A 13278-nucleotide genomic window follows, 5' to 3' on the forward strand; every position below is an offset into this window, starting at 1 on the left:
GTGGGGGTGGGGACACGAACCCGCAGCCCTGGGACAGAGGGCTCTGCCAAGCGGGCACAGGTCAGCAGAGACTAAGGGGCAAACTGTCTGGGCGGAGAAACGAATCTCGCCATTAAGGAGCGCAGCCATCACTCGGCTGACTTTGGCACAGACACTTATTCTGGATAAATCGGACGCGGGATCGGGCTGGGGGAAACGGGGACCTTGGCACGGTAGAACTCGGGTTATGTTTTGGCACTTCAAACAGCTGCAGCCGTGTGCACGGGGAGCTCGGGTTGTGCCCTATCCGGGCGGTATTTTCAAAGGGATCTCGGCCGCGTCGTTGCGCACGGAACTTCCCTATAAGACCTGGCCCTGGGCGCGGCAGTCGCTCAATGAGCCTTGCGGGAGCGCGCCTGAGGCGGATGCCCGTGGGAATGGGTTGAGGTCGGAGCAGTGCAACCCCTTCCCAAGTAAATAAATAATCCTTTCAGCTAATAAATAAATAAATAAATAAATAGGTTTTGCTGACGGTGAGCGGAAGGGAGCAAATAACTGGGGAGAGCGAATGCAGAAATGCGAGGTATGTCGAAGGTTTGAATTCAAGACGAAATTATTACCGTGACTTTGAGAACCTGTGACTGGGTTGAAGGGGCAGTCTTCCTAAAGTGAAGATCCGGTACTGGCATTGGGATGGGACTATCTCTGACACACACACACACACTCACTCACACACACACACACTCACACACACACTCACACTCACTCACACACACACACACCACACACACTCACTCACACACACACACACTCACACACACTCTCACTCACTCACACACACACTCACACACACACACTCACTCACACACTCACACACACTCACACTCACTCACACACACACACACTCACACACACACACTCTCACTCTCACACACACACACACACACACTCACACACACACACCACACACACACTCACACCACACACACTCACTCACACACACACTCACTCACACACACACACACACACTCTCACTCACTCACACACACACACACACACACACTCACACACACACACCACACACACACTCACACCACACACACTCACTCACACACACACACACACACTCACACACACACACACACACTCTCACTCACTCACACACACACACACACACCACACACACACTCACACCACACACACACACACCACACACACACTCACTCACACACACACTCACACACACACACTCACTCACACACTCACACACACTCACACACACACACACTCACACACACACACACACTCACACACACACCACACACACCTCCCCCCCCAGTTTTAGACTTTTAGCCACTGACCTGCAGCAAAGATATCAATAAGATTGCACGAGTACAGAGAAAATTTATGAGCATTTTGCCAGGACTCGAGGGAAAGGTCGAATAGGTTTGGACTTCATTCCCTGGAGCGTAGGAGACTGAGCGGAGATGTGATAAAGCTACGTAGGATTGTGACAGGTTGGGTAAGACCGGAACAGAAAAAGGCGAAATGTTTAAGGGAACCTGGGGGAACTCAGAGGAGGTGGCGGATGCAGCGTTTCAAAGTGTGGATGAGGACATGGATGGGGGTTATGGAGAGCTATGGTGCAAGTGCAGGACAACGGGACTAGATGGGCCGAGGGGCCTCTTTCTGTGCTGGAATGCTCCAGGTATAGAACAGGTACACACACCTAAGGCACAGCAGGTATGTGCAAACCACACAGCAACCTATGCACAAGCGTACAAGCCCCGGCCTGTCAGGCTGCAGGTGACTTGTGACATTAACTCTGCACATTCCCAAACTGAGGCCACTTCGTGGAGGTATGCATTGCAACGTGTGATATTGCAGCATCTTCACCCTCACTTTTTCATTTGTCCTGTTTTCACCAAAGGTGGTATGTCTGTTTGGAAGGAGCTGCAGGCTGAGATGGTTGCGGCAGTAGCCCTTTTCTAAGGACTCTTGGATGGGTACAGGGATTGGAAAGGTTTAGAAGGTTATGGGCCACATGGGACTTGGTCAGCATTGACCAGTCGGGCTGAAGGGCCTGTTCGCATGCTTTCTGGCTGAAACCACAGAGACTGCGAGGTGAAAAGAAGATCTTGGAAACACTCAACAGGTCAGGCAGTGTCCGTGGAGGGAGAAACAGTTAACGTTTCAAACCTTTCATTGGAACAGTCACTCTCCACAGACATTGCCTGACCTTTACTTCGGAACTCCCTTCAAGGTTTGGCCTGGCTTCCAGCAATATAACTAATGTTTGCAATAAGTCAGTAAATCTTCCCGTGACATTAAAACTAAAAGAAGCTTCCCAATTGCAATCTGCATTCTGAAATACTATCAACCATCCATGACAGACACCATCTGGATGTGCTGAATGGCCTATTTTGGTAACTGATGTCTGCTGTCTCAGAACATCTCAGGTGTCTACTCTAGCACTAGTCAAGCTAATGAGTTTAAGGACAGCTTCTATATCACAGACCTTTTGTACACTAAAGATGAGTTCTTGGTCTCACAATCTACCCTGTTATCTTTGCACCTGTACTGCACTTTCTCTGTAAGTGCAACACCATCTAATGAACTCCGGTTTTTCGTTTTACTACCTCGATGTCCTCATGTATGGAATGGTCACACAAATGAAAGCTTTTTACTGAACCTCGTGCAGGTAACAACAATGAACCTATTCTAACCCACGACGGTCGCGCTAACTCTGTACAGCCATGTTGTTCCCTGGGCCGCTGGGTTAATGGTCCGAGGGACCACAGAAATCTGAGCCATCAGGCTAATGTAGAATCGAGGGAGCATTGTGCTGTTGGAGATGGCCTCCTTTTAATGAGGCTTAAACTCCCTAGCCAGTGTAATAGATGCCAGGACACTGATTGGAAGGAGAACGAGGGATTATCCCCAGTGCTGCCCTCCACCTGGGTAAGGCAGACTCTCTGGTTTCAGTCACACAGCAGAGAAACAGGCCCATCAGCCCAGTTGGTCCGTGCTAACCAAGAGGTCCCATCTGAACTAGTCACATTTGTTATCATTTGGCCCATAACCTTTTAAACCTTTCCAACCCATGTAACTATACTATCCTATAATGTTCTAAAAGTTGTTTCTGTACCTGTCTTAACCATTTCCTGTGGTAACTCTTTCCAAATACATACTGTCTCTGGTGTAAAAAAAAGTTTCCCCTCAAGTTCCTACTAAACCTCTCCCCTCTCATCTTAAACCTATGCCCTCCGGTTCTTCAATCCCCAACCCTGCAAACAAGACTGTGCAGAGTCCCTCTTAACGTTACGCCCCTCAGACCCTACACTCCAAGGGAATAAAACCTTAGCCTGTTCCGCCTCTTCAGTAACTCAGTCCCTTGAGTCCTGGCAAAACCTCTCTGCATTCTTTCCAGTTTGATATCGCACGCATGCATACACAGAGAGCAGGCTCCTTCTGCCTGTGCTCCAGCACATACAGTATCGGGTACACGTGTAGGCAGTCTCACGTAGATATACACCTGGACTTGCACACACACACACATTCCATACTTAAGCACACAACTAAGCACTCACATGGTGCACATGTGCATGGATTTGCACATTGGCACACTCATACCTCTGCTCACACTTGTGAACACACACATGCATCTTGCACACTGTACAAACCTGTAATTTCTACCATTCTCTCACACACTGCAAATCTGCACACACACACGCACTCTCACACAAGGGCACAGATACACACACACACCATCTCTGTGTCCAGTAACTGGGAGTAAAGGGACGATACAATTGAGAACTACAGGGTGCCAATATGCAGCTGGCATTGCCAGTCAAATCTGGCCTCCCACATGGAAACCTTCAAAAATTTGTGTTACAACGCCTTGCATTTCTGTTTTTTTTAGTGGGACGCTCTCCAAATCACACACCTTCCACTCCTCCAGCCCTGGCACGACAGGTCACAGGATGTGCCCATCACCAGAAGATTTACTGAAGTACCTTCAGTAAAAAAAGCAATTTATGTTATTTCAATCAACCCTCAGTGCGACTGAGGGAGAGCACAATTCGCACCCACGAAAGACCAAACTTGCACCTTTGCAGGGTTAAACACAACATGGCAAATGAAATCGAAGCGATGACCGCCAGAGATGGCTCATCAGAATGCACCACCACCGCACATTCTGCAGTTCTGGTCTCCGTAATCAGTGTACAGTTTTCAATCATTTTAAGTGCTCCTTTAAGGATTTAAATGTAAAATCAAATTGGCATTGGCCTGTGTGAGGGAGCACACAGGAATCCTGTCAGTGCACTGTTAGCGTCACTGTCCTTGTGAGGGAGATGGGAGCCTTTGTTTGTATTCATTCCGATAAACCTTCCCCGTCAATACTCAACGTACAATCATCACCCATCTTCTGTTACCCCAAGTGCGCTCCCCCACCCCACCCCAGCCCCACACCTTCTCACACACTCAACCCTGTGCCTTGATTAATGATTGGGTTGTATAACAGGTGAAGACGCTCACACTGGAGGCTGGGGGGGGGGGGGGAAAGAAGACCTGGGGTTAGAGGAGTACGTAGGTGGATGGGCAGGGGGAAAATAACGGGGCTTGGTTTGAGCTTGCTATGTTCTGTTTCATTGTGTTCCGAGTTGTTCTGCTGAGCATTGTGGGTAGGCTACGTTGGCACTGGGATTTGTGGCCACACTTGCGGGCTGCCCCCAGCACATCCTCGGGTTGCGTTGGTTGTTTCGATGGATGCATGATAAATCAATGTGAATCTGAGAACAGGTATAATGTCAGGATGCTGATGTCGAGATTGGACGGGTGGGGTGGGGAGGGTAAGGGGGACAAAGGGGGGAGGGTCACACTTCTATCAAATGGAAGACAATTTAATATCACCCACAGTGCATTGGGCACCCCCTTGTGGACACGTTGCAGTTGGTACATGCCAGGACTTTTGCCCTTCATTCCTGGACGGGGTGAGAATTGGTGGGAGAGGGAATGTCAATGGGAATTGTTCTGCCTTCTATGGCAGGGTCACACAGTATGACCACATTTCACCTTGCTAACCCATTATCCCTGCTGTCATGGTACGTCATATCTCCAGGGCCCACCTCACCTTCAGCGTGGGCAAACCCCTAGTGCTAGAGGGCAACTCCCTAATACAGAGAAGGTCTCCCTCCTTGGGAAGCCAGATTGACTACCACCTCTCTGCTCAACTTAAACGGGGCTGTCACCTTGACTGGTTCCTTGTTCCTGTTCAGCATTTGGGCAACGGAGCAGCTGAACAACAAGGTAGGAGGGCTCACCAAAGTGGTTTTTGACCAATAAGTCTTTAAAATTATAAAGGCATTTGGCAAGAGGCAGGACAACACCGAATAAGTTAGGGGCAGCACAGTCAGTAGAACGGCTGCCTCCTATGTTTAGTAACCCGGTTTTAATCCCGACCATGGCGGCTGAGCGTGTAGAGTTTGCACGTTCTTCCCGTGACTGCCTGGCTTTCCCCCGGGTGTTCCGGTTTCCTCCTGCACCCAGAATATGCGCTGGTGGGCTGATTGGGTGCTGTGCGTTCCCCTCCTAGGTGCGTGTTGGAAACTGGAAGGAGTGGTTGGAGGAGTTCAGTGGGATTGATGTCGGTGGGTGTCTGATGTGAGTGTGGACTTGGTCTCTGTGTTACATCTCTCTGTGAAATCCAGAAGCGGAGACTGGGGGTGGTGGCAGCAATCTGGTTCAAAAGTCACATGGTGTATTCTCAGAAATACTTGTGCAGTAAATTAGGACAGTAACTTTGCTTTCAGTAAATGGGAAACGCCTTGCAATGTTTCCCTAGCTCCCACAGAAATACTGATACCCATTAGTTGGTTCACCAGAAGAACACACACAGTGCTGGAGCAATTCACAGGTCAGGCAGCATCTGTGGAGGGGAATAAACAGTGGATGTTTTGGGAAGGGTCTTGGCCTGAAATGTTGACTGCTTAATCCCCTCCACAGTTGCTGCCCGACCTGCTGTATTCCTCCTGCATTTTGAATGTGTTGCTCTGGATTTCCAGCATCTGCAGAATCTCTTGTGTTTACGGTTTACCTGAAAGTCTAAGTTTCAACTCTTCACGGAGGCATCAGTCATCACCTCACTCCTCGAGTTGGGTGTCCAGACGTTGGTGACTGCATCATTCTCAACAACACCTGCCTATTACCTCCAGTCCCAGGGCTGCGGGTGGGAAGGAGCTTCAACCCTAACCCACACTCCCATTCAGCAGGAGAAGCACATTGATTCTTGCAATGCTGGGGCTGATCTCCTAGCATTGCATTGGGCTTCTCCTGAAATCACTGTCCTCGCCCTCTCTTCAGTAGTGGTGGGGTCATGGGACTGTGATCAAGGGTAGGAGGCTAGGGTACTCCTCCCCACTTCCCCTCTCCAGTCCTTTCAGTAGGCACATCACACCAAATGTTCCTTGAACACTGGGAGATGCTCATGTCTTGCCTTTGGCCAAAGTGCTCTTTCCTCCCAGCTCCATGGGTGAGAGTTCACCAGGGCTCCTTTAGATGGTGCGGCCATTGGCCCGTGAGTCCTATTGCCTCAATACCATCTACCTGACTGGAGGTGGATGAACTCCTACTCACCACTCATCCCTTGCATTGCTGCCCATCTGGAGAGTAGCAGGTGAGGCAGGAGAGGTACACCTGGACTACAGGTAGCATCACGTACCCTGCTTGCTGGAATTGGGGGTGGGGGGGTCGGTTGGTGAGTTGGGAGTTCAGAGTGGTTGGGGATGGGATGTTAACTGCTTACAGAAACATTCTCACTGCACCCCGGGGTGCCCTGCTCTCAACCATACGCTGGACCTGAGTGGGCTACCCTCTAGCACAGCACAGCAGAACTCGGGGAACTTGTCTGCGAACAGACTGCAAGACATTCCCTAACTTCCGACGATCTGGGATCGATGCCTCGAGGGTCTCTGACTCCCTCAGTTTCTGGGAATGTACTCTAAAGTGTTTGTGTGCACTGTGAGTGTGTGTGTGCGCGTGTACCTGAGCACTGATGCAAGTGTGACACAGTGAATGGCAGAGTGTGTGCGTGTGTGAACAATGCGCGTGAGCGTGTCAATGCCAGTGTAAGCATTCTGTCTGGATGCATCATGGCTCGTTACGGCTCTGCAAACGACTGCAAGAAACTGCAGAGTTGCGGACATACCTCAGCACATGACGAGAAACCGCCTTCCCTCTGCCTACGCTCCTCGCTTCCTTAGTAAAAGATCATAAAAGATCCAACCCAGACCAAACATTCTCGCTTCTCCCTCTCCCATCAGGCAGAAGATACAGAAACCTGAAAGCCCGTGCATTTCGGCTCAAGAGCAGCTTCTATCCCACTGTTATCAGACTCCTGAGTGGACATCTTGTATGAGAAGATAGAGTCCTGACCTCACAATCTACCTCACTGTGATCTTGCATCTTATCATTTACCTGTGCTCCACTTTTTTCCAGAGGCTTTTACACTTTATTCTACATCGTTATTGTCTCACCTTGTTCTAATTCAATGCACTATGTAAAGATCGGATCTGTATGAACAGCATGCAAGACAAGCTTTTCGCTGTATCTCAGTAATAAACCAAAACCAATGTACAGTTGCATGTACACCAGTGGCCCCTGAGCAGGGCACCCGACACCTCTCCCCTTCGCTTCCCACAAGCCACTGGGCGCAGCGGTGTTTTAAAGAGTCATGACGAACACCATTAGTGTCAATGTTTACCCTTTTCTCATCATTTCACCTCATTTCCAGTCGCTTATTTTTAAACAGTGGCTCCACCCGTCCCCCCCATTCTCGATTCTGCCATGAGGAAGCACCGTCTCCACACCGACCCTGTTGGGATCAGTTAGGTTCTTGTGCTATAAGCCCAGCCTGTCTAAACGGTCCTTGCAACACAACTGCCTGCTCCTTAAGACTTAGGGGGCAGAATTAGGGCATTCAGCCTATCAAATCAGCTCAGGTATTTCAACATCCCCACTTCCCTGCCTTCTCTCCCGTAACCTTTGACACCCTTACTAATCAAGAACCTATCAACCTCCGCTTTAAATACACCCAGTGACTTGGCCTTTACAGCTGTCTGTGGCGGTGAATTCCATAGATTCACCTTCCTCTGACTGAAATTCCTCCTTATCTCTGTTCTCAAGGGATGTCCTGGTATTCTGTGGCTGTGCCTTCTGGTCCTAGACTCTCCCACTGAAAGAAACATTCTCTCTAATGTCCACTTTATCTAGGCCTTTCAGTTATATTATAAGTTTCAATAAGATCCCCCATCTTTCTTCTGAATTCCAGTTAGAACAGACCAAGAGCCATCAAACACTCCTCACCTATTAACCTTATCATTCCCAGGATCTTTCTTGTGAACCTACGCTGGGAAACACTTCACTTCTCAGTCTCTTAAATACAAGCCCGGCCTGTCTAAGCTTTCCTTGTAATATAACTGCTCATTCCCACCATCAGTCCAATGAGCCTTCTGAACTGCTTCTGATGAATTCATCTCCTCCCTCAAATAAAGACACATACAGCTTCTCACCAAAACTCCACATAGCTGAAGTATAACCTCCCCCTTTGTTACGCATTTCCCTCACAAGTCACAAATAAATGCTCTGTATGTTTTCCGAATTACTAGCTAGCTGTACCTGCAGACTAGCCTTTTCCCCTTTCCCAGCCTCAACATGAAACATTAACTGCTTTCTTTCCACAGGTGCTGCCCACCTGGGCAGGTTCTTCCTACATTGCAACACCGGTTCACTTTGATTCCCCTGCACCATCTCACTCTTCACATAATCTGCTTTTTTTCCCCTTCTTCATTCCCACCAAAATGAATAATTTCACATTTTCCCACTTATCAGAACTTTGCCACTTCACTCTCTCGAGGCCCTGGCAAGCTCCTGACCCTCAACTCTATCACTGCGTTATTAGCAAATGTAATCAGGTTTCTGATATAAGCTGTGTGAAACTGGGGTCTCAGGACCGGGCCCAGTGGCAAAATACTTGTCTCACCTGGGCATTAAAAGTATTCATACCAGCTCTGTTTCCTGTCTGTCTTCATCGGTCTGTAACATTCCTCCCACATTAGTTCTCATTTCCCACAATGAGCTTTGAGGTGGCCCTGTACCAAACACCTCCTGATTACATAACTCCAGTAACTTGACCAGTTCCCCTATACGCACAATACCTCACCCAAACATGTTGATATGTACACATCCATGTTTGCGCGCATGCACGCGCGTGTGTCTGTGTGTGTGTGTGTGTGTGTGTGTGTGTGAACTTCAGAATGCATGTTTATGTGCCTGTATATATGTGTGTGTGTGTGTCTGTGTATATATACAAGTATGTGTAAATAAGTGCATAAGTGTGCAAGAGGTAATCCTGTGTGCATACATATACAGGTTGTTGCAATTTTCCAGTGAGGAAGGCTGGGGCTGATGAGTTTTTGATCCTTTTGTGGGTGGCTGAACAGGGAGCAGGTGATGGACTGGGTGGGTGAGGCAAAATGAGCCCTGGAAATTGGCAGGAGGAGAGATGAGATTGCCCAGGCACTGAGAACTGGCGGATAAAGGAAACCTGCACTTCCTTGCAGTTATAAAGGAGACGGAGGAGAAACCTCGGCCCCTCACCATTACGGTGCGATGATTGGTCTGTACGGCGGTAAGCGTCTGACACCCCCTTCAGCGCATGATGTTGAAATCCCTGCTGCTGATCAGAGGGGGGCGCTGGTGTTGGGAGTCTTTGCAGCAACTACTGTATGCAAGAGTTTACTTCGTACATTCACCATCCTTCCAGTGGAACTGGTTTCCAAAGGGGTTGGATGGGGTTGAGGTTGGGAAGGGTAGCAGTTGGTTCAGGAAAGGAAAGTGTAGAGGTGGGATGTACTTGAGGGAATACTGGGCGGAGGGTTGGGGGACTGTTGGTGGGGTGGTTAGTTTGAATAGAGATGTTGTTGGGGTGTTGGGAAGGCTGTTGGCATGGTGGAAGGGTGGGGAGGGTACAGGAAGTGTGGGATGGGTGGGTTAGGATGGCGGGGGTAGTGGTGAAGTTGGGAGTGTGTGGGGAGGTATTGGGATAGTATTGGGGTTGGATTGGGAAGGGGGTTGGGGGTGGGGATGGGTTTGATTTGGGAGAGTTAGGGAGGGGTTGGAGAATGGGGAGTGATTGGAGGAATTGGGAGTGGGGCAAGGGTTGAGTTGCCAGAATGGGGAGGGCTTGGGAGGGTTTGAGGGTTAGGTTGGGAGATTGGATTGGGCTGGGTTTGGGTTGGGTTACAGAGTAGGAGGAGAGACTAGGAGAGTGTGGGGACTGAGGATGGATTTGAGCAGAGTTGGGAGAATGGGGGAGGGATTGTGGGATCTAGATTTGGCTTTGGCTTGGGTTGGGAGAGTTGGGGTGGGATTGAAGGTTGGTTTTGATTATTTGAAGAGTGGAGAAAGGGGCGGGATGAGTTTCAGAGTAGGAAGAGAGAATTGGGGGTGGGAGAATGTGGGGTCTGGCAATGGGTTTCAGTTGGTTTGGTGGTCTTGGGAAAGTGGGGCGAGAGTTTGGGGAATGGTTTCGTTTGGGTTGGGGAAGAGAAAGTGGGACAAACATTTGGGTGGGAGGGTTGGGTTTGGATTGGGCAGGCGTGGGGTCTGAAGATAGATTTTGATTTTGTTGGGAGAATGGGGAGGGACTGAAGGTCGGTTTGTGTTGGCTTGAGTGGGGGTAAGGATTTGGACTGGGGAGGGGTGGGTTTGGATTTGGAGGATGTGGGAAACTGGGCGTGGGTTTTGTTTGTGTTGTGAGAATGGGGAGGAACTGAAATTTGGTTTATGTTGGGCTGGGAGATGGTCAGAGCGGGGCAAGGGATTAAAGCAGGATTTGGGTTGGATTTGGTGATGGGTGGAGAAAATACTGCTGGGGTTGGGAGGGAGAATTGAGGGGTAGGGAGGGGAGCCCACGTGTAGCAGCCCCACACCCAGGGATCACCTCTCGAGGAGCTGCTTCAAGGCCCGTTCAATGTTCATGCGGTGCCCGACACGGGTGACTCCCAGGTCCACGTAGTCCTCCTTCTGTAGCGAGGGCAGGTGGCTGCCGTCAATTTCATTGTCCAGGAAATGCTCCTTGTGTTCGCCGAGGTGCAGGTACTCCAGCCAATCGGCCACATCGAACTTGCTCCAGAAGGCCAGAGGCTTGGCAGCGAAGGGCTTGTCCGGGGGTACGGGAGGGGGCGACTGGAACCCTGCGGCCGGCGAGTGGGCTCGGCTGCTCGGTGGGAAACTGGCGTAGCTGTTGCCCCCCGAGGCGGGGGCGCTGTGGGCATCATAGGCTACCGGTGGCGGGGGTGCCCCCACAGCCGAGGGCAGGATGGGCAGGGAGGAAGGGCGAGGGGTGGCAGGGCCAGTCCGCGGCTCGGCTGGCGACATGGAGGGGCTGGGGGCCCTGCGTAGCACCGGCTTGATGTCAAACTCCACCGTCTTGGGGGGCCTGGGCCCGGAGAGGGGATTCTGGGGCCAGTTCTGGAAGGTGCTGCTCATCGGAGGCTTCTGTGCAGCTGCGCCCAGGGTGGGGTCATCCGAGAACCTGGCAGAGGGAGGGGAAGAGTCCATGAGTGAGCTGTGCTCTCTTCCTAATGCCCAGTATCCCTCTCTCCTGCACCCAATGCCCAACACTTAACCTCCTTCCTTGCTTCCATCACCCAAGCCTACACACCCTCCCCAATACTGAATGCCCACCGTCCTCCTCTCACCTCAAAACCCAGTGCCCAAAACCCAACTGCTTTATGCCTTCTAATGCTAACCACACATTCTCCTCTCCAATTCTCAACGTCCTCCTTCCAGCCCAACATCTAACTTCAACCAATGTCCACTCTGTCATCCTCTACAACACTCACTGTCCTATTCCCTGGCCAACCAAAAACCAGCTTCCTTCAAACTCACCCAACCCTCGGTCCTTCCCTCCAACGTCCAACACCACCCAATGCCTATTATCCAAATCCCTGGCCAACCAACAGGCACCTTCCTCCCTCCCATCACTCAAACCTGCGGTATCCTCCCAAATGCTCAATGCCCACTGCGTTTCTTCTTAACATCCCCAGCCCTCCTCCTTTCTCAATGCCCTAACCGAGCGCCCTTATCCCCTTCCAATGTCCAACCCTGCATCCTCATTTCAAAACCCAATGCCAACTGTCCTCCTCACTGACCAGCAACTAACCTCCTTCCACCCTCCCATCACCCAACTCCACATGCCCAAGAAGTTGGCATCCACCATAAAGGATCCTCACATTGCCTTCTTCTCTTTGCTACCATCGGGGAGTATAAGAACACTGATTCTCCTTTGCTGTCAGATTTCTAAATGGTCCATGAACACTAACTCACAACTTTGCTGTCTTGTACTGCACTATTTATTTATTCTTTTAATGATTTTTTTCTTTTGTAACAGAGTACATTTTTATGTACCGCTGCTGCAAAATAATAAATTTCATGACATATGTCAGTGATAATTCTGATTCCTGTAGCCCACTGCCCAACCCCATAGCCAAGTCCAGGTCCTCCTCTCCAACGCCCAATACCCACTGACCAGCACCAAACTTCCTTCCTCCAGCCCAACACTCAACCTCCTTACCTTCTTCCACTGCTCAACCCCATGTCCCCCCCTCCAATGACCTAATCCTACACCTTCCACCCCAACACCCAATTCCAACGTCCACTGTCTTCCTCCCAAAAGCTCAACTCCTTCCTCCCCTTTCTTCACCCAAATCCACCCAATGCCTAACGCCCAACCACCACTGTCCTCCCGCCGGCGCAGCACCTAACCCCAAACAATGCCCTATACCCATCGCTCACAGTCCACTTCCCTCGCCCATGCCCAACCCTGCAACCTCTCTCCCACCACTCAAATCTGCATCAACGGGCAGCCAGAGATTCACCAAGCCTGTTCTTTTAAGGCCAATGCTGGGGAACTGACCTCTTCACCCTTGAGGAAAACGCTGTAAATCCTTTCCAAGAGAGTTGGAAGAAGAGTGCTGGAAGAATGTGTTCCCCAAGCACCGGAATTGACAATAGAAGGCTACTTTCTGTTGTTCTTTTACTTTGTTCTCCCTCAATGAACTGTGTAATGAATTAATTTATGTGAAGAGAATGTAAGACAAACTTTTCACTGTATCTTGGTACTGTGACAATGATAATCCAATTCTATCATTTCCAGCCCACCCATTCTCCCTTCTTCCCTATCCCATTAGGCACAAGTTACAAATGCCTGACAGAATGTACACCTCTCGTCTCTCG

General features: G+C 50.1%; 1 protein-coding gene across 1 annotated transcript in view; it reads right to left on the reverse strand.

Annotated features, from left to right (window-relative positions):
• Positions 1–10395: 10395 nt before the first annotated feature.
• shank1 (SH3 and multiple ankyrin repeat domains 1) overlaps positions 10396–13278 on the reverse strand; it is a 320292-nt gene continuing 317409 nt past the window's right edge. The window contains exon 23 of the mRNA XM_059953249.1: positions 10396–11575. Within this exon, the coding sequence (XP_059809232.1) occupies positions 10978–11575 (598 nt within the window). The 3' untranslated portion in view covers positions 10396–10977. The remainder of the gene's footprint in view (positions 11576–13278) is intronic.

This window comes from Hypanus sabinus, chromosome 29, assembly GCF_030144855.1.
Source record: "Hypanus sabinus isolate sHypSab1 chromosome 29, sHypSab1.hap1, whole genome shotgun sequence".
Lineage (NCBI taxonomy): Eukaryota > Metazoa > Chordata > Chondrichthyes > Myliobatiformes > Dasyatidae > Hypanus > Hypanus sabinus.